Source organism: Misgurnus anguillicaudatus, chromosome 22 (genome assembly GCF_027580225.2).
Source record: "Misgurnus anguillicaudatus chromosome 22, ASM2758022v2, whole genome shotgun sequence".
Taxonomy (NCBI): domain Eukaryota; kingdom Metazoa; phylum Chordata; class Actinopteri; order Cypriniformes; family Cobitidae; genus Misgurnus; species Misgurnus anguillicaudatus.
The window spans coordinates 27389082-27414303 of NC_073358.2; the positions used below are offsets into that span (position 1 = coordinate 27389082).

The following is a 25222-nucleotide window of genomic DNA, read 5'->3' on the forward strand; positions in this document are numbered from 1 at the left end:
AAAGATTTATTTCGTAAAACACATATTTATAGCACATAGCCTACATCGTACTCTAGATGGTTTCAGCAGTAACAGCATAAACAAGCGGCTGTCGTGGTCCGACTCCGCACGTAACTTCCGGTAAACTCCGCTAATAATAAATAACAACAAAGTACTTTAAACTTAGTTTATTTATATAACAAGCAAAAAAACAACACATAGATTACCTAGGAAACCAAAACATTTGTTATTTCCGACGAGGCATTTGTTAAAGAGATCAGTTTAGCAACTAGTCAGACCATTAAAAAAACGAAACCGGAAGTAAAGTTCGGATCCAGACGTGTATCACGTGCGTCCGATGAAACCGTCTATATGCAAAAACATTAAAAGTATGCTGCATTTCTCTACTTTTACAAATTAACACACTTTTTATTATAATCTACAGTTAAGTTGGTTGGAATGGAAGTTGAATAATAGGTTAGAAAAGAGAACATAATAAGCTGAGTCCTAAAAAACACTTCTAATATTGATTTTTTTCTTCCCTTTCACAAACAAATCCTGTGTGTTCCTTATTAATTCCAGGGGTCAAGATGCCACACCGATTATCCTCGTTATCCTCTAGGTCTTCATCCTGAATGTAGTAAAATCGACAAAAAATTGTCAGTTATTTCATTGATTATTTAAGTAAATCTTAGAAGCTAAAGAGATTAAAAGTTTTTCAAACATCTAACACCTTTTAAAACTTCAAATATTTCACACTCACATGCTAAAATAATACCTCACACTCACGTGCTAAAACACTCATAAACCACATACCATACTTCCTGTTTCCACAAACATTTTTCACAAGAATTACTCTGCTACTTTGTTAAACCATCAATTACCCTAAATTCAGGAGCACTGTATCCAGATCCATCTGAAGATCCTGACACCAAAAATTGCTTTCCATTGACTCTGGACTGCAACCAGACCTACACACACGCACGCACGCACGCACGCACGCACACACACACACACACACACACACACACACACACACACACACACACAGAATTTACACACAATACAAAAAAATGTAAATAAACTTTAGACAGCTTTATGCAGCACACAGACTGAGACTTTATTGTATGGCTCATAACTGCCAAATTATAGGTGCCTTGAGCAACACCTCAACACTTATGCCTCGAAAACCCTGGGTTATTTTTCAATACAGTTTTGAGATGGGTTATTTTGTTGGTCTATTTACCATGCGTAATTGTGTTTTTATTGTGTAACCTACAGGAGCCATTGTGGTTTTACTAATCTATGCAGCCAATCTACCTCCCAGCAACACCTATAAATTTGATGGATTGCTATGAAAATAATTTTCAGTATGAACTAATATTTGGGTTAAAGCTTCAATCTTTAACTTTTGCCTCTCTATCTCCATCTCTGTTTGAAAAATAAAAATGCAGTTATTTGTAGAGTTGTTTTCTGTGTGGATGAATTTAATGCGACCATCACTGCATCAAATCAGATCATTATACATTGACATGATAGTCAGAAATCCAAAATACATATATTCAAAAATTAAAGTAATCTGCCGCGTTTGTTCTGACTAAATGAAAACACGAACATGTCAACTTAAATCACATTGCTATTGTCATACCTGTTCGGGAAATTTGCATTTAGTCCCTTCAGATTTTACAAAGCCCTACTGATATTAACTCTTGTTTTAGCACAAGCTCTGTCACATTCCCTTTTTGACTGGGAGTCTCATCGCAGTGTGAGCTCTCATTGTTTTAGCAACAGTTGATTCCCCGGATACACTCAAAAAAATGAACTTTCGCCTTTGTCAGTTTTACTTAATATTTTTATATTGTGATTACTTAAAAAAATTAATTTAACAACGTGAACTTAATTTAATTGAGTGTGTCTTGTCAGCTTGACTTAAAAATTATTTGTTCAGCCAACATAACATTGTTGTGTAAAATTAACAGATTAATAAAACCAATACAGACTGGCATCTCATTGGCTAATGATGTTGCAGTGTATTATGGGTAATTGTTGTTGTTCTGGCACCCTCTTGCAGAAGTGTAGCACCATTAGATAGGTACCTGTGGCCAACTATGAGTGAATTAACTTGTTCTGATATATTATTAGAACAAAAACTAACAAATTAATGGTTTGAAATGTAACATTTCATTTCAAATATATTTGTGATGTACTTGATAAGTTATAATTAAGAGGCTTATATGATTAGTTGTATTAAGCAGCTGCACTATGATTGATTGATTGATTGATTCAGTGTTAAGGAGTTATTAGATAAAAGGGGTGGAGTTCATAAAATGGCATTATTCAAATTTTTTGTTCTCATTAATACATTTTTTATGTACAATCAACTCAACTGTTGTTTGTTAAGTTTACTTAATCTTCTTTTGTTAAATGAACTTAATTATTGTTCGTTGAGTTTACTTAACAAATTATGTGGAACCTGTTGACAAAATATTTTTAAGTAAATCCAACATTTCATTTTTTTGAGTGATAAGGATGTAATAGATTGACATGTTTACATGATATTCCCCAGATGATTGTCGCTTAAAACTTTACAGATTAAATGATGCCATCTAGATAACAAAAAGCAACTGCTGAACTATACAAGGCCGGGACCTCTTCTTTCAGTTTTCAGATATGGCGATATGATGCAATGACAAAAACAGAGAAGGCCGATCAAAGTAACAAACATTATTACTGTCTAGGGGCAGTACCCTTTAAAAAAGGTCCTAATATGTACATTTTAGGTACAAATATGTACTTTTTAAGGTACATTTTGGCAGTTCAAAGGACTAATATGCACTCTTTGGGTACAAAGGTGTACCTTTTTGAAAGGGTACTGTCCCAGTGACAACTTTTGTACCTTTATTTCTGAGAGTGTTGGACAGATCACACTGCCGGGTTAAAACGCCCCAACTGCTGGGTAATTTTAACCCGGCAGTGTATTCCGTCCAATAGTGACCCAGCCCTGGGTTAAAAACAACCCAGCATTTTTCAAAATTAAATCAGTTCGCTAGTGTTCAGGAGAGAGAAAAATAGCTACCTTATTATTCCATGTTATTTTGACTAGGCTGGCATTCCTCTTTTTACAGAATTTAATAGCTGTGTCACAGTCACTGTGGTCCCTCCAGAACAAATAGAACACATTCTCATGGAGTTGCCATCCTTCTGAAATGTGACAGAGAACAAGTTATTGTAAACCTGATAGCTCTCTTCATTTGTGTCTTACCTAACAACATTTTCAGCCGTAATGACTGTATTCACAATAGCAGAGCCTCTTGTACCTTATTTAAATAATCACTGAAATCATTAAACATAATAGCATTTGCTCTGCCAGCACAGCTGTTATTCTAGGGGACATTTTTTTGTTCTTTTATTTGATAAACAATTTACAGTTTTTTACAATTGCTAAAACAAACCTTAAAAACCCTTTAAGGGACACTTCACCCATTTGCATTAAGTTAGAACCCCAGTCATGTTTTTGAATGGTCGTGCATCATTCCCTCTGTTTCCCCTGAGACAGAGAAATATGGATTTCAGTGTTGCACTTCCTTCTTTCAATGGTGCAAAATCATCATTTTGCATCATTGAAAGAAGGAAGTCCAATATCTTACAAACACTCCTTTTCTCGGTCAAATAGGCACCATATTTGAAATTTATGTTACATTTCGACTACAAATATGATCCACTTTTAATAAAGATTAATGTTTCCACGGGTGAAATGCTCTTTTAAACACAAAACCAAATCTTCAAACTACATTCACAGAACCTCTGACTCTACTGGCAAAATCACCTCAAAATCATTTAATCTGTGCTAAAAATCAAACCCGCTAACCCCAATGTCACAGGGGTCAAAGCAAATCGTACAAAAACTTACGAATGTGGTCGTATGAATTAATACGAATTAGACACCTCGTAAAATATGTACGAATTCTTGTGAAATAGCATTAATAAAACACTACAGATAATAGACACTACATAAAAAAATTAAAAACACAGCATCCCGGAACTCTAGTTACAGAAAAACATATTTTTTTAAACCATCACTCATTTTCTTAAAACCTTAAACACAAATTTTAAAACCAAATTCACAGAACCCCAAATTGAACAATTCCTTCAAAACCATTTCACCTGTGCTCAAAATCAAACGAAGCTTTTAAATACACACGTAAGTCTTTAATATATAAAACACTTGAGAGCATACATTAGACACTACCTTAAAAAATAGAAAACACAACATCCAGGACATCTGCTTACAGAAATATACATGTTATTGTATAACAACACACTTGACAAATACTGTCAAAAATCTCTATTACTGTAATCACAAGTTTAGTTCAGTGAATATAGTGAATACCTTACTGTAAGTACTGCAAGTCATAGTAAGTTTTCAATATTACTGTATACAGAACTTGTATTTTGTAAAACGTCAGCAATCCAACTGCAAATTTTGCCACATGCATCATCTCTGGTGTCCTGCTCTTCCTCATACTTTTCATCTGCTTCTCAGACTGTTTCCAATTCACACAATTGGTAAAAATACAATTAGAAAAAAGTGTGTACAATTTTGAGTTGTTGTGTTTGCTTGATGACAACCGTGTTGCAGTTATTTTCAACTTTTCCCTGCGTTTAGCATTTATAAAACAAGTGCATTGCAGTGTGAAATGTGTGTTTTAGTAAGAAGTTTGTGTTTAGAGTTTTGCAAAAAAGAGTGCATGATTTGACAAATGGGTTTAGGCCACTATGAATTTGGTTCAGAGATTGGGGTTTAGTGTTTTAGCAATTCAGAAAAACTCAAACATGCATTTTAGTCTGGAACTTGGACAAGACCTGTCCAGGAAACCGCACCAGCTGTTTAAGTACTGTAAGTATTAGTAAGTTTTGAATATTTGTATATGCAGCACCAACCCTGTATCACGAAATGATGTAGTCTTCTCCGTGACACTGACACATTTTTTGCATGAACATGTCACTTATTTCTGTTTGTATCACTGTCACGTATTTGTTACTCAACTGTTTTGTCCTATTTTCAAACCAGTTTAGGTTTAGGGTTAGATTTGGTGTTTGCATAGGATGTTACCTTAAGTATTGTTTATAGCTTTTTCATGATTTATTTTTTTTATATTTTATGATTTTTAAACCATTGTCGCCTGGCATTAGGGTAAGAGTTGGGTTTGGGTAAGGATGTCATTTTATGTAAATCTAACCCTAAACCGAAGCGACAGTGGTAAGGAAATAGAACAAAACAGTTGAGTAACAAATACATGACAATGCACGTAAACAGAAATACGTGACATGTTCTCGCAAAAGGCGGAAAAACGTGTCAGTGTCACGGAAAAGACTCACAAAATTACGTGACTATAGGTACGTTATTTCGTGATCATGGGTTGGCAGCACTTGCATATTGTTAAAATTTTAATTTCATTTAAATATTTTAACTAAAATTCCCAAATATCAAAGAAAACTCTCAATGAAAAGCATGTTACAGTATTCAAAAATGTACGAAAACAAAACCATCCAACCAAGTCCGTGAGAAATTGATTCTGTCTCAGCATCTCTGTGTCTAGCTTTAAAAACACGCCTTCGTGCACATTACAACAGCTTTGAACCTAAACAGAGCATTAACTCTCTTAACAACACATCACACCAGTCAAACCACAGGCCAACCGCTTTACCCCTGCTCTTCTTCATACTCTTCCTCCTCATTCACCACCACTTCCTCATACTCTTCCTCCTCTGCCTCTCAGATTCTTTTCATTCATTGTTTGTATAAACACACAACGCACCTGTACACTTTAAGCTAATTTATAATTTGCACAATTGGTGTGTTTCTCAATGGTACATTTTTTTTATCTTTTTGCCATCTGTCATTAGCATTTTGCAACACAAATATATCACAGTGTGAAATGTGTTTGAATAACTTTGAATAGTTAACAGGTTGCCTTAAAATTTTGAGTAAATTCAAAAATATCAAAAACGTTGTGTAAAAATTTTGTGTCGACTAATATATATTAGTTTAATTAACTCAAAATTTAAGGCATCCAGTTAACTTACTTTTTGATGCTGAACCAACTTTTTATTTTTTAAAGTGTGCAATGCTCTACCCTACCCAACCTTACTCAAGTTATTTCAACTTACTATTATTTATCTTGACTAGAGATAAGTTGTTACAACTATAGATGAGTTGTTATAACTCAAAGGTCAACTTTATTGAATTGTAGCAACTCATCCCTTGTCAAGATACATAATAGTAAGTTGACATGATTTGTAAATCTGAAGTTGATTCAACAAAAAAATTAAGGCAGCAAAGATTTTTTACAGTGTTTGTTTTGTCTGAGTTTTCAAAAATGTGTTAAAATAAACCTTGATCATTTGCTCTCTGCCCGTTAGCCACTTGTCTCAGATGTGCCTCTTTGTTTATAGAGTCTGAAAAGTAAGAACATCACATGATTGAATACTAAGACATCAGCAATGGACTTGTTTTACCAGTTTGTTACTTGGGACCCTATACATTTGTTGCAGTGCCCTGAAACTTACAATTCATTCCTGTGATGGCAAGTATGATCAGCAAGATCAGAAAATTCACAGCAAAAAGCAAAACCACAAATTTCTGCCACCTTTGTTCTGTTAAAACAAAAATTAAAAGATTAGTGGAGAAGAACTAGACACATTCTTTTGATCTCTTTGTTCGCCCATCTTCTGCTATCTTACCTGAGATCAATGCTGTATTCGTATTGTATTGAGGGACTGCAATGGGTGGCTGGTTCAGACACTGATAAATATCATCCGTTTTTATAGAATCAGTTCTTTGCATCCCTTCACTCTCTTCATATTCATTTGCAGACACAGAAACCCTTCGCTGCAGCTCCATCACACTTGTTCGGAGACAACTGAAGTATGACACAAAACCATATATGATGATGTGGTTGGTTATTCTCTGTTTAAATAGAAAGAGGAAGCAGTGAATAACAGTGGGAGGAGCTAGAACTATAAATTGATGATCAGGGGAAAAATGAATGTTACACAATCTGCAAATTATTGAATAAAGCAGAAAATACTGTAGAAAATGATAGCCTGTCATTATGCTTTTTGTGCACATGCGCTCTAAAAAGTGCTTTGTTATTTTCAACCCAGTATTGGGTCAAATAGGGATGAGCCCAGACCCTTGGGTTGTAATTTAACCTTGGTTGTTTTAACCCAAAATGTTGGGTCATTTTAATCCATTGTTAGATCAAATATAAAATGTAACCCAACAGCTGACCTCTTCCCTATTTGACCCAATGCTGAGTTGAAAATAACTCAGCCTTTTTTAAAAGTGCTTACAGTGCTGATAATAAATACGTTTTTTCCAGTGTATATCTTGGTTCAGGGGCGGAGCCAGATATTGTAGACATTGGGGGCTTAGCCCAAATCTAAAGGTTTTAAAGCATGGTTTCCTGCTGATGTTTTATCTCCATTTACGGCAGCTTTGTGTTCTCTGTATTATCATCTTGAAACTGTAACGTAACAAATTTTGAATGACACTTTAACTTCTCTTATCCAAAAATAGGCTAAATATATGTCATTCACTGTGATTAAATGTACTTTAAATATAACGTTACCAATGACAGTGTGCAGAAGAGCAGGCAGACTAGATCCAGGGCTCTCAAGTTTTACCAAAAGTTTGTAGTTAGATTATCTGCTAGTGGAGGGGGTATTTGCAGCAGTGTCTCCTTCAGCCCCACCGAATTCTCAAGTTTTGGCTAACAATTTAATTGTAACAATTGTTTTGTAAAAAAAACGTTTTTGAGCCCCATTCACTTCCACTGTATTTTTTTCCCTATACTATGGAACTGAATGGTGCTCATTAAAGGTTTGGTTACAAACATTCCTCAAAATATCTTCCTTCATGTTCTTCAGAACAAAGACATTTTTACAGGTTTGAGAGTGAGACAATGATAACAGAATTTTTATTTTTGGGTGAACTATCCCTTTAAAGTGCCCTATTTTCACACTAGTTTTGTACATAATATACCAAAAAAATCTTCTTTAGTACTTAAGATAATCTTAAAAACATCTTATTGTCCTTATCTGTGTTATTTTGAGATGTCATGAATATATGTGCTTTAACATACTGTCTCTATAGTATTACAAAAATGTATACAACTTGTAGTAAACTTGTATGAAATCTTTGTATGAAAGATGGGTTCAAATTTACTACAAGTGGTATACCTAAATAAAAAAAATTAAATACATATTAGCATATTTAAGTTCAAATTCGTGTACTAAAGAACAAAAAAATGTAGGCTAAATTAAGCACAAAATTAGTACATGAAAATAGAGCACTTTGAGTAGATTATGGAATTGTACTTTAACTTGAGCTTACTGTACACATACTTGCAGAACATTTAATGATGAAAGGGCAATAATAATGAAATGCATCTCTATTACATTAATTTCAGGAAGCCAAGTAGTTTTCTTAGTTTCAAGTAACTAAAGCTTCTGGTTGCAAAGCTGTTGTAGAGTTTTTGACTGAATCAATGAACATTTTGCACGAGTTTGGCTTTATTCATGACATCCGCTTTGATCAAAGGCAAGTGATTTCATCCAGGAATCGCAAAATCAAAATGCTTTAAAAAAGGGGTTATATCTACCGCATTCACCGGATCTTGCTTGCTCTTTCAACTTACAGTCCATTAAATCGATGTTAGTAACGAATGTGCTTGCAGCGGGATAATGTAATTTAACCCGAAACAACACATTTTAATTTCTCTCTGATTGCCAGGTAGGATGCATTAATAGGTATGTACGACTTCATGCGGCGCTGCAAGAAACAACAAATGATGACATCAGAGTAACGCGAGAGCGATTTGAAATCAGCCTCCTCCGCAAGATTTCTCGCGGTACTCTGTCGTCATCTGCTTGTCAGTTCTTGCGGTGCTGCATACAGTTGAGCACACCTTAAAAAACTTAAAGCAGCTGAAGTTGACAGAACTGGCCTGGGTTTGACTGCACCTCATCCATTAATTGTATATAGCAGGACAATTTTTAGCGTGTGAACTGACTGAGATGCATGTATCTCACAGTGAATGCGTGAAACTTGAGAGCCCTGCTAGATCAAAACGCTAACAGTAGCCATTAGCAATGCAGACAATATATCAGTTGCAAGGATTTGAACTGGTTCACGGAACGAAAACCAGAAACTTTTGATGTTTTGCATGTGGTTGAATATGTAGGTCCAACTCCAATCAGACGTGATTATCCCTATGCCCTTCAAAAGATCAGAACTCTTGATGTGTAAACTTCAGAGAGAGTTGCGCTACTGTGTCTAATGCTTTAGTCCATTAAAATACATTTGGCGAATAAAGCACTGAAAAACAACGTAATTTTTACTTCATGTGGAGTGACCGTTTATGCTGCATCTTCTTCTCGAAGTGCCGTTTGGAATTCGCCCTCCGTCTGTGTGTGTGTGTGTGTGTTTAAGTGCACTCAAAAAATGTTTGGAATGAACCAATTGGGGGAAAAATCTGGTTCAAAGCCCTGATCAGTTGACGCTATTTAACAGTATTTACATCACATGTTATATAAATATACACTTTTACAGTAATAACGAAGGCACTGTAATAATAAACACATTGCGTTTACTGTGGGGAGATTCAGCATATTAATGTGCCTTCATTTTCACTGGAGTGGGAGACTGGAGCATTTAAAGCTGAATGCCGCCACCTAGCGTACTGGATGAATTCATTTTATAGATCTGAAAAGATTCAGGGCTTTTGACAAAACAGACCCCAACAGAGATAGAGGGGACGAACTGAGCTCGTACCAAGGGTGTGGGGAGATCATACCAAGGGTGTGGTGAGCTTCAAATTGCTTATGTATGGTCATACCACTTATGTCAGGCGGTACCGCAACATTTAAATGCAACACCAAAGAGGTTTTTTTTTTACCTTAAAATAACGTTTCCAAAAAAGTTTTTTGGCTATCGGCCAAAACCGCATTAAAGAAGTTTCCAACCCTCGGGTAGTGGTCCTGTAGTTTGAGTGAAAACTACAAAAACTTGATTTACGGCAGACCTACAATCCAATCAGAGCCAGCTATGCTGCAGTATTTACGACAGTGGTAATGAACAATTACGCTTCTAACCTGTAGGGGGAGCAAAGAGCAAAGAGCAGTCTTTAGTGTTGTAGAAAATTCAACTGCAGTAGCCACCGTTCATCCTGAAGAGGGCAGCACTCAGACGTTTTTACACCATATATTGTTGCATTGAAACACTTTACCCAAATGTCAAAAAAGTTACTCAAATAAATTAACAGCAGTAATAAAGCACAATTCTTACAGATCATAACTATAAAAAGTTGGTTTAGGGTTTAGTTACTCTTTAATAGGCCTATGTATCTGCAATGTGAGTCCACACCAGGCATTTGGCATCTAAAGAGTTAACGACGCAAAGCGTTTCAAATGCGTGTGACGTCACATCCCGGAAGTAAAACACACGATTTTTAGATGATGTCATAAAAGTTAAAGCAGTTTTGTCTGTGCCTTTTAAGTTTTCGTTTTATTTAGCCTAATTTAATAAGAATACACTGATATATTGTGTGTGCTTTGAGCCAACTCTGTGAATCTAAACGAGCTTTAGATTTCGTTCTGTGTTGTAGCGTTAGCTTTGCTTTTGGCGGTCATATTTCACTGCAAAATAATCCTCGTGATTAAATGTAAGTCCTATTGTTTTAATACTTCTTAAAATCCAGCGTATCGTTTGTATATAAAGTAAGTTAAAGCGCTAATGTAATCACATTCACAAGTATTATAACCCCTCGCGTTAAAATCTACTTATTGTTTCTCAGATCCACAGCTTTTTTGTGGCTGCGTTTCTTTTTTATCGATGGAAAGGGATATATGGAGTTTGGCCTTAGACGATGATCTACTTCAGTAAGTAAAACACATGTTGAATTGCGATTTTAACTGGTTTCCTTGAACGGTTTAACACAACCGTGGTCCTCTCCCTCTTGTCAGCGGTCCCGATTCTGCCGTGATTCCTCCGGATCCGTCCCCATGGAGCAGATCATCTGCCGGCATCTGGTCCACCGAGAGGAGCTTCCCAACAGTATTAAATCAATATACGAAAGACCAAGATTACAACACATTTCCCTCCAGCACAGAAACCCAGAGCCAAACTGTACAGGTCTGACAAATTTATCTGTCGACACATTTTTTTTTTTACAATAATGATAATCATGTAGATGTGTTAATTTCATAGTTGTTTAATTTTTAGACGGAGAACTTGACAGAAGAAAGATTTACAAACACAAAAGAAGACTGGGAAGCAGACATGGTAACCACACCGGGGATTTTTTTGTCACATGCAAAACTATATTTAGCTATTATATTTTGCTTTTGTCAAATGATTTTAAACTTTTTTTTTAGATTTTGGTGAAATGAATGTATATATATTAAGGACATGGCATTCCTATGATTTCCCTCATTCTTTGTAGCGTGCCTTAGAAGACTGCAGTATTAAGTTGACCCAACAGTATGAGGCTTTAACAATGCAGCATGCAGCGGAAGAGGAGGAGCATAATGTCTGTGTCAGAAATCTAGAGAAGACAAAAGAAGAAAGAAATCATCAGTACCAGGTTTCCCATCACACATTTTTACATCTTCCTATTAGAAAGCGTTCCTACAGTCTTGGTGTTTTTGTAGCTCAATTGATAGATTTTTGTAGCTCAATTGATAGAGCGTATGCTAGCAGCGCAGAGGTGGTGGGTTCGAAACCCAGGGAACACTGGTACAATGTCTTTCTTGAACATTTAAACTTATATTTATGCATTTGTCAGACTCTTTAATTCAAAGTAACTTAACAGTGCATAACAAGCTATACGTTTTATCCATACATGTATGTTCCCTGGGTTCGAACCCATGACCTTGTGCTGTTAACCTAAATCTATATTGGTTGAGGTGCTTAAGGGTAGTAGGCATGTAAATGTGTCGTATGGTTGGATATAACAAAAAATTAGGAAAAAAACCCTCATAATATACATATAGCTTGAGATAATTTACTCACCACCATGTCATCCAAAATGTTGATGTCTTTCTTTGTTCCGTCGAGAAGAAATTATGTTTTTTGAGGAAAACATTCCAGGATTTTTCTCATTTTAATGGACTTTAATGGACCCCAACACTTAACACTTAACTCCGTTTTTTTCAACGGAGTTTCAAAGGACTCTAAACGATCCCAAACGAGGCATAAGGGTCTTATCTAGCAAAACGATTGTCATTTTTGACAAGAAAAATAAAAAAATATGCACTTTAAAACCACAACTTCTCTTCTTCCTCCGGCTGTGTGACGAGCCAGCGCGACATCACGTAATTTGCGTAGTGACATAGGGAGTTCACGTGTTACATATATGGAAAAACGCACATTTGCGGAACCATTTAATACAGTAAACTGACACAAAGACATTAATTAGTATCATTTGACATACAACAATGTTGGAACGGACCTCTTTCCCACACTTGTAAACACTGGGGCGTAGTTTCACATACATCATCCGTGACCTCTTGACATGATGACGTATTGGGTGAGATCGCGCTGGCACATCACAGGACTGGAGATGGATGAGGGGTTGTGGTTTAAAGGTGCATATTTTTTGTGTCAAGGGTGACGGTTGTTTCGCTGGATGAGACACTTAAGGGGGTCGCACACTCGACGCGCAGCTCAGTGCCACGCCGTTCTAAAAAAATGTTTTCTATGAGTATACTCATACTGGCGCCGACAGGTGGCGCCTGTCCGCGCTGCCCAGCTACGACTCAGGAAGTTGCTCAAATCCCTGTCGTGCCACTCACATAGTTTAACATTAAATAACAACATATTTGTCCCAAATCATAACGATTAACATTGGCTGCTAACGTATATGCATTTTGAAGTAGATGCTATCTGACGAAGCTCATGCTATTTAATGTGCACTTCCGGTTCTACAATAGACCCCTTCACGGTTCACGTCACAGGCAGTTTCCACTGCGCATGTCAGGGTCAGAAAAGCCATCACAGCAGATTGAGTTGCGTATATTATTCGGTATCGTCAAAAATGCCTACTTACGTTGTGGGTTGTGAAAATCGCACCAGGTCTTTCGTTAAGTTTTCGCGATTCATGCAGAATCTCAAAAACAAAAAAATACAACATCTGCAGCTGCAAGCAATTAACGTGCAGACTGGAACAATGCAAATATCAAAGAGGCTTGTGTTTGTTGTGTTCACTTCAGTTGAGGTAAGTCATAATTTTTCAGCCCTGTTAGATTACATTATAAAGCCTGGATGGTATGAACAGTTTTACCCCATGCTGCGCGCGCACCCGATAGTCATTCAATGTTTACAAACTTTGAAGGGGTCTATACATTCGAGTTGTGCTAGACGCGACGCGGCGCTGAGCTGCACGTCCGGTGTGCAACCCCCTTAATGCCTCGTTTGAAATCGTTTGGGGTCCTTTGAAGCTCCTTGAGAAAAACTGTTTGGTGTTGGGGTCCATTGGGGTCCATTGAAATGAGAAAAATCCTGGAATGTTTTCCTAAAAAAAAAAAAAAACATAATTTCTTCTCGACTGAACAAAGAAAGACATCAACATTTTGGATGACATGGTGGTGATCAAACCATCTGTTTTTTTCCAAGAAAATTGACTAATCCTTTAATGTTAGAGTTACTAATAACATAAAGCGTTTTGTCTTCAGTTTATTAGTAATTATTAGTAAATATGCCACTCCATATGTATATTATATGTATTATATTTATGTTTTTTGTCATCTACCCATAAATTTATATTTTTTGTCGATCTTTAAACTTGGTGATTTAACTAGCACTAGACTTGCTCAAAATCTGCCTGGCCTAAGCACATCTTAAGCCCGGCACACACCAAAAGATAATCCGTCCGAATTTGGGCCGGTTTTCCCGTTTACGACAATCCTAGGTAAAGTTTCGATCGTCTTCTTGGTTGAACAGATTATCTTATCAGATTTTCCTGTTGGGCGTAGTGTGTTAAGAATGATTGAACCTGCTCGGAAGCACTTCGGAGGCACTCTGATCACAAATGGGACAGAAATCCTGTTGTGTGGGAGGAACCCCAAGGAGAAATGGGCACGCACGCTGTAGATTGTCATGTGAAACGAAACGATACCCAATCAGAAAGCAAGCTGATAAAAGACCAATCTATTACAACTGCACAGCAGGCACAGTCCAAAGTGAGATGGACATCAGAGATGTAAAAAGCAGTTCAAGGTATTGATGATATTTCTGTATGCCCATCGTCCGTCATGTTTGTTTACTATGAAGTCACATTTGACTGCGTAATGCTGGGTAGACACCAAAAGATAATCCGACTGATTTTGGGCCTAGCTTCTGACAATCCTAGCTATGTCCTGATTATCTTGATAGTTCTACAGATTATCTTATCAGATTTTCCTTTGGTTTGAAGTGTGTTAAGAGTGTCCGAACCTGATCGGAAGAACGTCGGAGCTGCCCGATCGCGAATCATGTTTAATATTTACGATCAGAAATCCTGATGTGTGGGGGGAACCCCGAGGATAAACGCGCCCACACTTTTGAGATTATTATGTGAAACTAAACAATATCCAATCAGAAGGCGAGATGATGGAAGACGGAAGCAGTCATGGCGCAGCACAAAGTTGATGCAAAGTGAACTTGTACAGATCATGTTTCTGCTATTTTCCAGACTTCACCCAAACCCTTTTCTTTTTTCCCCCTGAATTTTCTGTGAAAATCATTCCAAACACTATTATGGAAATTTTCCTGCATATCGTTCACCATGCTTATTCTGAAGTCTCCCGAGATTTTGCAAGATTTCCTATGTTTACAGTCGAGACTCTGGTTAAAAATCTATTTGTGTGTGGTGTGCTGTCCTTCACACTTCATGGCACACCACACACTATAGGAGCAAAATGGTTAAATCTTGGATTTTTTTATCCTCATGTCTTTCTCTATCACATTTTGAAAATCTTATAAGATGTACAAAATCTTTTGGTGTGTACCCAGCATAAGACATCGCAAGATTGCAGCGAGATTTCCTGTGTTCTCCATCGAGACTCGGGTTGTTTGTGAAGTGTGTGTGCTGTGATGACGAAGTGGCACTCCACACACTATAGGAAGAAAACTGCTAAATCATAGATTTGTTTTGGTCATCATGCTTGTTGTCTCTCACATTTTGAAAATCTAATCTTTCTAATTAGATTTGAAAAATCTTTTGGTGTGGCCCTATCTTTAGATGCTTCATTTTATTACTATCAGACAATAAGATTTACATAAGTTGTCTTATCCTGGTATCACTGTATATTTTGAGCTTAATTTTTCAATAGTGTTGTTTTTTTTTTACAGAGTTTTATTGAAAAAATTGAGTCCTTGCGAATGAAACTGGAGCTAAATAGCAGTAAGACCACACGGAAAAACTTTATGGTAAAACGGCAAGAGCTTACTGCTGAGAAAGAACGAATGGAAAAAGAGAAAGCAAGGTAAATGCAAACTTTGGTGCCATCAAGCTATCTGTTAGGGTAAATCATATCACATTTGTCGTCTTTGTATGTATTTTAGACTCGCTCAGGAGCTGGAGGACACGGACCAAAAACTGAAGGTGCTAATAGAGGAACAGAATCAAGACAAGTAAAGATTTAAAGCTTGATATTAGAAACACTTACAATGTCTCTTTGTCTGCTGTTGTGTCTTGATCTGGTTTTTGTTCTTGTGTAAATAACAGACTGACCTGGGAGCAGGAAATTGCTAATTTGAGGGTGGAAATGGAGACACTTTGCCGACAGGCAAAGCAAGCCAGCCAGACAGCTCTTGACGATGAGGTACGCCTGAAAGAAATATGACAGACTGCATAATAAATCGTGCCTCTTAATAGGCTTCATGCCCAGCTGCACTACTTCCTGAACTTTAGCCAGCTCCTTGTTTCCTGTCTGCCATTGATGGACGGACTGATTAATCCAGGTGTGCCTGACCTCAGTAGTCACAAACAAACTGATTAATCCAGGTGTGCCTGACCTCAGTAGTCACAACAGTAATAATCAGACACACCTGGATTAATCAGTTTGTCCAGTGGTGGCAGACAGGAAGCAATGAGCTGTAGCTGGGCATAAAGCCTATTGGCTAATGTTGGATTTGTGTTTGTCCGAGCAGATAGAGGCACTAAAAATGCAAAAGGTGCTTGTGATTTCTCAAGTGGAGGACTGGCTTGCAGATGCGGAAAGATATCGGAATTATCTTAGGTACTGTGTGTGACTTTGTGTTGATCGGTGTCTGTTTACAATATGCCTGGTGCATTGAGATTATATGATTCCTTTGGGATTTGTGCTTTTTCTGAACAGGTTAAATCCTTCCCAGCAGAACTTTCAAAAGCGGCAGAAGTGGGAGCAGAATGTAATGATGGTTGTCAACAGTCTGTCTAGTTTAAAAGTAAGGGGCGGAGTTAAAACAGATTAGATAAAGGGATTTCATCTTCTTTGACTTTCTGTCTCTTTCTGTCGTTTACAGAATAAGTTTAACGAAAACCATCAGCTTCTACAGCAAGGTGAACCATTGGACAGTTTGCCATCAATCACTCTCCCTACACTTCCTCCAGTGCCTTTAGTGAGTGTCTGTTTATTTATTTATGTCTGAACAATTGTGATACTTTTAAACCAAGTGCACACTACAAGACTAAAGAATCTCGCCTTTTAATGTTTTACGTTTGTAAAAAAAAAAAAAACACACTAGATGATAGACAACACGTGCCCTTTATAGACACCTTTCTAGTAGAGCCCGACCGATTTATCGTTTTGCCGATTTTATCGGCCGGTATGAGCATGTCGCAGATATATCTGTATCGGCGTATAAGCCGCAGATATGCAGCCGATATGAACGTTTGTTACAGAACACATTAAATGCTTTTGAAAGAGTTAAGTACTTGTTGGTCCAGCAGAGTGCGTCCTATTGGTTGCTAATGGCAACCCAGGTCACTCACTGTAGTGACAGCAGCCAATCCCCCACCCCCTTTACTTCAGTCAGTCAGTCTCTCAGTTCAGGTGGCTGCAGTCATGCAGTGTCTTCTTCACAACATTTTTACACCTGGTATTAAGACGCGCTTTGGTCGATTGGATTATAAGTGGACAAGAGAGACACATTCCCGTTTACATTTGGTGTTTTTAATCCGTCTCTTTTGTCGACTTGCGAGTTATTAAAACGCAAGCGGGAGAAATGACGCGAGACGGAGAAATGACACGTTTAAACTACGCGCAGCCGTGCACTTATATAGCAGTATATGAGATTACAGCTGCTTGTGTTGTTAGTGAACATGCTCATTTCAGAGCAATTTATTTAATAAACTCGCGCAACTTTACACCCTCGCTAAATAAAAGAGGCGGAGAGAAGACGCTTTAGTTTTATAAAAGTCTAAAGTTTGCGCCGAACACTGGATTTGTGTTATAAAAACTTCGTGCACAACATTAAACATTAGCGAACGTTAGTATGTGCTTCGTCAAGCATTGTCTTCGTAACGGTGAGTGCCTAACTAATTTGTGAAGTACACAACTACTGTTAAGCTAATAACCAATGACTTCATAAGTTTCCCTTTTCAAAACAAGTCCAATATAACATTATTCTCGTCAAAACTGCAAATGATGCAAGTTTTATGTATTTTGTTCTGTTTGTGTTTTAAAGTTATTTATAATAAGTCAACTTTACAGTTTAGTGCACTGATATCAGACTCATTTTGGATAATAAAGTTTATTGTTAACTTCTTGCCTATAGTACATATCTTTGTCACATCAATATAAGTGTTTGATCACCACATTTGTTAGTAATCATTGCATTGCATTGTATTTATTCATATACAGTATATTCTGTTAATGTACATAGTGTATTCTATGTACAGTACTGTAGTATAATATACTGTAGTATATGTCTATAATATACAACTAAAGATTATCGGCCGATATATCGTTATCTGTCTTTTTTACTCCCTAATATCTGTATCGGCATCGTCCCGAAAAAACGCATATCGGTCGGGCTCTACTTTCTAGTGGGTGTAAATGTGTGAAATATGGTTACGATAAACAGGTTTTTTAAACTGTTTTTTTTTTTTTAGAACAGTAACAGATTTTAAACCTGTATTCAATTATGGATCAGGGTTCCCACAGATCCTTGAAAGTTTGTGAATCTAGGGGAAAAAATTCAAGGCCCTGGGAAGTTTTTAAAATATATACATAGATACAGGTCATTGAAAGTGCTAGAATCTACTTCATGCAAGAAGTTTTCTGGACTTCCATATTATTCCCTGTGTAGTGTAGGATAATATCATAAAAATTCTAGACTTTATAAGCACACATGCTAAACTGTTCGCTTTACATGCTTAATCTTCTGTATGCGAATGTTGATTCATACAAAAATGCTTTTTCGCATAGTTGTGTTTCACACATGAAAACGTCTCGGGTTACGTATGTAACTGTTGTTCCCTTTTCATACTTCCTGGTCTTTGTAACGCCGTCTTTGGCAATATTTGAGATAGCGAAATACTTCCTGGCTCCCGCGTCACCCTGTCTTTGTCTTTAAGCATCACCATTGGTTGAATTTGATATACACATTCAGACGCACTTACCCCTGAAGGCGTCCCCAAAGTGTCACCGCAGTGACGCAGCGCAAGTTCCCTTAAGAGGGAACTGTAACTATGTTTCTTAAAAGGTAACACAATGTAACCTTGCTCTCACTTGAAATGTGTCTCCACATTTAGTCCTTGAATTTGAGTGTATTCGACCTGGAAAGTTCTTGAAAAGTCATTGAATTTGAAGTTAACTAAGGTGTGGGAACCCTGTTGCATTCTTCAGACTAGTGAGAGAATAGCAATAAACAATAGAAAGTGAAATTGCAAAAGAAGAGGACATCAAGGCATTAGGAATTAAGAACTAAAAAATATCTCCCCAAACATTGTCTCATGTTAATCTTTTAGGGTGTCCTCAAATTAATTTGTAAACATTTAGTCAAGAATCAATTATTATGCTATTTATGATCTTCTATACCAGGAGTTTTCGAACTGTGGGTCGGGATTCATGTGACGCATATATTTTATGTTTGTGTCACTAATTTGTCATTTTTTTGTTCTGTCTTTGACTTTCTAAAGTTCGAGCTGATAATGTCTTCACTTCAGAATCCTGTGTCTCACCCAGTTTTCAACAGTGGTCCACCCACCAGCACTAGCACTTCATTTGCTCATCCCCAAATGCATGCGTCTACTACACCACCCCAAGCGGCCACACCCCCACCTTCAGCTCCAAAACAACCCATGCTATATCCACCCGTCAGCTCTGCTATGGGTCCACAACCTCAACTGTCCTTCCCAAACCCCAGCCTGCCTCAAACTCTTTATCATTCAGCTGTCACACCTGCACAGACACATATAGGCATTTCAGGTGTCTCTGTTGCCCCATCTGGACCCTTTGTGGGATTGCCAAATAATCCAGGAGCCGTATTTCATCCCCAATCAACAGCGCGCCTTCCCCAAACATTCATGCAGACCACATCTACACGTAACCCCACCCCTCAGGCCCTTCCATCAAATCCCGCACCAGCAGGCAAACTGGACAAGCTGCTTGAGAAATTGGGCTCACATTTTCCACAATGCACAAGGTACCATGATCATGCATATAAAAATAAGTGTCATTTTATTATATACGTTTATGTCTTTCTGTTAACCTAGTTTGTTGATTACATGTATGTGTGTGTGTGTGTGTGGTGAGTTAAATGTGTTCTTTTCTTCAATCTGTAACAGGGAACAGTTAACAAGGGTTTTACAGCAAATCAAGAGTGAACGTGGTACTATGGCTGGCCTGTCGATGGACGATGTTACAGCTCAGGTTGCACAGAAACTTGCACAGAATCAAAGACTGGTGAGAGCACACACTCCCTTTGACTGTCTATATATTCCTAATTTTCTTTTCAATCTGTGCATCATTTATAACTCTTTTTGCGGTATCAGCCACCAGGACCTATAGCGCCCCCATCTGGAGCCAGGGCCTTTCCCAGTGCAGTTGGTCCAATCCAGCGTCCCACAGCTCAGCAGATTCATCCCATGAGGCACCATTTCCGTGCCCCTGTTCCTCAAGGCTTTTACACCAAACCCCCACAGGTACAAATCAATTTGATCAAATCTCATTAACCAGACTACATTTAAAGGGACACTCCACTTTTTTTGAAAATATGCAAATTTTCCAGCTTCCCTAGAGTTAAACATTTGATTCTTACCATTCAGCTGATCTCCGGGTCTGGCGCTAGCACTTTTAGCATAGCTTAGCACAATCCATTGAATCTGATTAGACCATTAGCATCGCGCAAAAAATAACCAAAGAGTTTCGATATTTTTCCTATTTAAAACTTGACCCTTCTGTAGTTACATTGTGTACTAAGACCACCGGAAAAATTAATAGTTGTGATTTTCTAGGCAGATATGGCTAGGAACTATACTCTCAAAACGTTTTGGTTATTTTTGAGCACGATGCTAATGGTCTAATCAGATTCAATGGATTATGCTAAGCTATGCTAAAAGTGCTAGCGGCAGACCCGGAGATCAGCTGAATGGATTCCAAAATAGTAAAATACAAATGTTTAACTCTAGGGGTGCTGGAAAATTAGCATATTTTCAAAAAAAGTGTAGTGTCTATTTAATGCGAAAAAGTTACGCTTAAATATAGGCTTGTTTCAAATGTACAACAGGAAGTATTTTTATGAAACATGAGTTGTCTTTCTCTTTCAGTCCTCTGCCCGAAGATTTTGTTTGATGTGCCAAAACCAAGTTGAAGTTGGAACCCAGTACAACACGAACTGTTCTCACACAATGCATAAAGATGTAAGTGCGTCACATTCATTTAGGGCTAACAGTTGCTTTATCTGTGTGTGCTAACTGTGTTACTGTCATTTTATTTCCTTTAGTGTGTCAGTGTTTGGCTCAAGACCAGTAAGAACAATTCCTGTCCATTCTGCCCATCCAAATGAGGACCCACTTAAAAAAGAAGAGTTACACTAACACTTAAAGTAATTGCATGAAATTAAGTTGAAACAAGTGTATTAATAGTATATTACAATCTGTTTAATGATGGAAAACCTTTCAATATGACTTGTACTTTTTATTAAGTATTTATTTACAGTCATTTCAAAGACATTTGATCATAATCGGAAGCATATAACTTATTAAATATGCTTCCTGAAGGACATTTAACATATTTTCAACCTTATAAAATAAAATGTTTACTTCAAAAAAATGTTTATCTGACCTTTTCTCTGTTTTTTAAGGATCAATGCATTTATGTACATTTAAAGAACATTTTATGTTTGTTAATATTATATATACAGTACTGTGCAAAAGTCTTAGGCCACCATCACCAGCTTTGTTGTTTTAGCAATGTTTTAAAGGAGCATTTCACCTGTAGAAACATTAATCTTTATTGAAAGTGCGTCATATTTGTAGTCGAAATGTAACATACATTTAGAATTTGGTGCCTATTTGACCGGGAAAAGGGGTGTTTGTAGTCTCAACCCCTCAAGAAAGATATTAGACTTCCTGCTTTCAGTGATGCAAAGTTATGATTTTACATCATTGAAAGTAGGAAGTGCAACACTGAAATCTGTATTTCTCCTCTCTCAGTGGCAACTGAGGAAATGATGCACGGCCATTCAAAAACATGACTGGAGTTCTAACTATACAAAGCTTTATGCAAATGGGTGAAGTGTCCCTTTAATGTCTATCCCTAATTATTTTTCACTCTTTTTTAGATACAAACAGGAAATATGTACACAAAATGAAAAACATAACAATTTTCAGAACTAAATGTCTTTAGTGTGACCTCTCTTCGAACGAAACACATCTTGAGCTTTTTTGAGGAGACTGAAGTCTAATATCCGTCGTGTTATCTTTTTTCCCAAAACGCGATAAACGCCAGTCGTCCTCCTCTGCAGAATGCAATAAATCCACTTAACCAATCACAGCACACCATTCCACTCATTGTTAACAACAATGGTGGTGCTTTAAATACACACAGAATCCTAGTTTTCCTCATCTACTTTGTTCTTCGTGATCATTTAGTGTATACCACTAGTCAACTAAATGAATATATCATGGCAAAGATGAATGCACATTTATAAATTGATTCAATGGATTTATAGCATTTTGAAAAATTTGTCGTGGATTTATTGCATTGTGTGGATAAAAATAATCAGTTTTTATAATAAATCTTTGAAAATCAAATTCTGGATTTGAAATTTTTATGTTATTATCACCCAAAGATGCTATGTAAAAGTTTGTAACAGAAAATAGTGGATTTCATCTTGTCACTTTCTTGGTATAGAAAACACATTTTTACCGAAATTAGTCAAAATGGATTTATTGCGTTTTGGATCCAAACTCTTCTGTGTGTGTGTGTGTGTGTGTGTGTGTGTGTGTGTGTTATTGTAGCCTTTAATAAGATGTAAATACATTAAATACATTATAATTTTGAATTAAAACTAGCATTATATTGTGATCACACAACAAAGTGTTTCAAAGCATCTTAGTGGAAGTAAACACTGACTCAAAGATTATGATCGTTTTTTTTATTTGCTTGCATTACATCACAAGGATTTTATTTAACATGAGCATTTCAAACACAAAACACACATGCCTTGTATCTACATACACAGAGAACATACTCAAAACATTTGTTGTTTTTGTTGCTCGCGAGTATCTATGTGCAGAGTCCTTGCTGTGTTCTTACATTTGTTCCTGGATGGCTTTGGCAATGGCGTCATACCAAACTGCAAACTTGGCCTTAAATTCCTCCACGTAAGGCTCCGCACGGGTCTGCAGGTCCTGGGTGTGTGGGTTAAGCTTCTCCTTGGCCTCCTCAACAGCCTTCACAAGCTGTTCCTTGTATTCCTCCGCATATGGGGCAGCCATGGTCCTCAGCTCCTCCAGGCGCTCGGTCAGCTTGGTGCGTACGGCCTCCACCATGGGCATCAGTTTAGACTTGGTCTCCTCAACATTGGTCTCAATCTTCTCTTTCATCTCATCCATCATGGGCTGCAGCTTGGCACGCAGCTTCTCGCTGTTTTCACGATTCAGGGTCAGGTACTCTTGGAAGACGGGCTCCAGCTTCTGACGGTAGTCCTCCATGTGCTTCTCCAGCACCACGTGCAGCTCGGCGCGGGCGGGCTCCAGTTTGGTACGGAGTTCTTCAATATCGGTCATGACGCGCTCCTGCAGCTGCTTGGTGGTCTCCAAGAACTGGTTGGAGAAGCTCTCTGTGTAGGGAGTCAGAGACTGCGAGGTGGACTGGGCATATTCCTGTAGTTTGGTGAGGCTCTCTGAAAGTTTCACCCTAGGGAGAAATCAGAATATGAATTTAAACTCAAACATGTAGCTGCTGTTAAAACTGGAGAACGCACTATGAAGAGATATGCAAAATGTATAGAAATATGCAGTATATGACTGAGGTAGCAGAATTGAAGAGGTAAAAAGAGCAAGGTAATATTTTAAAGTTTTTGAGTAGATATTAGTGAAATTGAGAAGCAGGAAATGTAGAGATGAGTTCTAAGAGGTTATGATGAGTAGTATCTCTTACTTGTATTGCTCATAGTCGGTACCGTCCAAGTTTTCAAGAGCTTTTTGGGCCTGTTCCCTGACCTGGGTCAGATACACCAAGGCTGCTGCCTTGTAGTGCTCCAGCTGGGAGGGAGCATCAGCCTGCAGGAAACTGGCCTGGGAACCTGAGAAGACCCACAAGAAAAACCTTCAGAAAACTCAGGGAGAATAGTAAGGACATCAAACCCTATAAACCCTGTGACACTACATAAACACTCCGTAATAAGGTTCTTAATGGGTTCTTCAATGCCATATACAGAATTACTTTTGGTTTTCCAAAGAACCTTTAAAGTCAAAGTTTGTCATTTCTTTCTTTCCTAATAGTCTTTCAAACATTTTTTCTACAATAAAAAACTTTTTGTTCAAAAGAAAGCTGCTGTGAATGTTGAAGGTGCTTTTTGGAAGCATACACCCCAACACCAAGACCATTTTTGGAAACTTACATGGTTAAATTTTCAAAAGCATTAACATGCATCAACTTCATTTTTTTCTCTTAACAATTTATTTAATTATTAAAACATATTACTAAAGAAAACTGATTTGTGGTAACGTTTATCTGAAAAAAAGTGAAGTTACTCACCCAAAGCCAGGAGAAGAGTTAGTGCAAGAGCCACAAATTTCATGATTAAGCCCTGAAAGATAAAACATTGTTAAAGGATTGCTTGATACTTTAAAATCTTTTCTTCAATCCCTTTCCCTGCGTTCCCCCTCTCCGTACTCTTCCTGCTGGTTTAAGCTCTTACCTGAGTGATGCTGCTCTGAATGATCGAGATTGGACGGCAGAGGTAAAGGGCTTTTATAGGGCAGGGACCGTGTGTGTGGAACTGGAACCCTGTCCTCGTACATATCAGAGGTTCAAAGGGTAAGTGCAATAAGAATTTAGATCTTACAGGATAAAACCCAAACAAAGTGCGTGACGCATCGATGTGTTGACATGCACTTGTATGCACTGTTTTTTGGTTGACATTTGTATGTTAAATAGTCAGTGATATTGTTACTGTCAGAAATCTTAATATTTTAAGATATTATTCATTTATGTGATTTTAGAAGTTATACTGATCTGTTTATTTGGGAGCCTTATTATCGGGATACAAATAGGTGTCTACAAATATGTAGTATGTGGTGTTATAAGCAAAGCTTTAAAATGAAATCACAATATTGTTCTTTACTGTATTTGTCAAATCACTTTGAATATGATATATAATTCATTGTATTGGAACAATAGTGGAAGATTTGGTGGCAAGCTTCTCAGTTCTGAGACACAAAACATTCACTTTAGCATTTGGAAATTTTAAATGGAAAATTCACACACTGCAAAAAACACTTTGCTGCCTCAAAATTCTCTGTTAAATCAACTCAGATTTACAAGTCATGTCAACAGAGATGAATTGTCACAACTTATAAAACGTAGTTGAGAAAAGTCAACTTAATTTTATAAGTTATAACAACTCACCTGTAGTTATAACAACTCATCTCTAGTCAAGATAAATAATAGTAAGTTGAAATGACTCCGAGTTAATTCAACAAAAAAATCCAAGGCATCAAAGCACTTCTACAGTGCATATTCTGAATACAAGTGATCAGTT

The 25222-nt window shown here is 37.3% G+C and overlaps 3 protein-coding genes across 3 annotated transcripts; 1 reads left to right on the forward strand and 2 right to left on the reverse strand.

Annotated features, from left to right (window-relative positions):
- Positions 1–152: 152 nt before the first annotated feature.
- Positions 153–11053, reverse strand: LOC129440431 (uncharacterized). Its single transcript, XM_055199795.2, has 7 exons — positions 10920–11053; positions 6724–6902; positions 6550–6636; positions 6376–6438; positions 3056–3180; positions 864–950; positions 153–610 (listed from the first exon to the last, which is right to left on the reverse strand). Exons 2-7 carry the CDS (start codon positions 6881–6883, stop codon positions 500–502), a joined length of 633 nt encoding a protein of 210 aa, XP_055055770.2. The 5' UTR covers positions 6884–6902; positions 10920–11053; the 3' UTR covers positions 153–499.
- On the forward strand, positions 10456–21282 carry rnf214 (ring finger protein 214). Its single transcript, XM_055199794.2, has 16 exons — positions 10456–10706; positions 10839–10923; positions 11008–11176; positions 11267–11326; positions 11487–11627; positions 15374–15507; positions 15587–15655; positions 15750–15846; positions 16175–16263; positions 16363–16450; positions 16529–16624; positions 19149–19654; positions 19797–19914; positions 20004–20153; positions 20778–20870; positions 20954–21282. The coding sequence occupies exons 2-16, from the start codon at positions 10877–10879 to the stop codon at positions 21014–21016; spliced, it is 1920 nt and encodes a 639-aa protein (XP_055055769.2). The 5' UTR covers positions 10456–10706; positions 10839–10876; the 3' UTR covers positions 21017–21282.
- A 1312-nt stretch (positions 21283–22594) lies between these two features.
- On the reverse strand, positions 22595–24474 carry apoa1a (apolipoprotein A-Ia). Its single transcript, XM_055199793.2, has 4 exons — positions 24380–24474; positions 24217–24268; positions 23617–23761; positions 22595–23373 (listed from the first exon to the last, which is right to left on the reverse strand). The coding sequence occupies exons 2-4, from the start codon at positions 24257–24259 to the stop codon at positions 22767–22769; spliced, it is 795 nt and encodes a 264-aa protein (XP_055055768.2). The 5' UTR covers positions 24260–24268; positions 24380–24474; the 3' UTR covers positions 22595–22766.
- Positions 24475–25222: the final 748 nt, after the last annotated feature.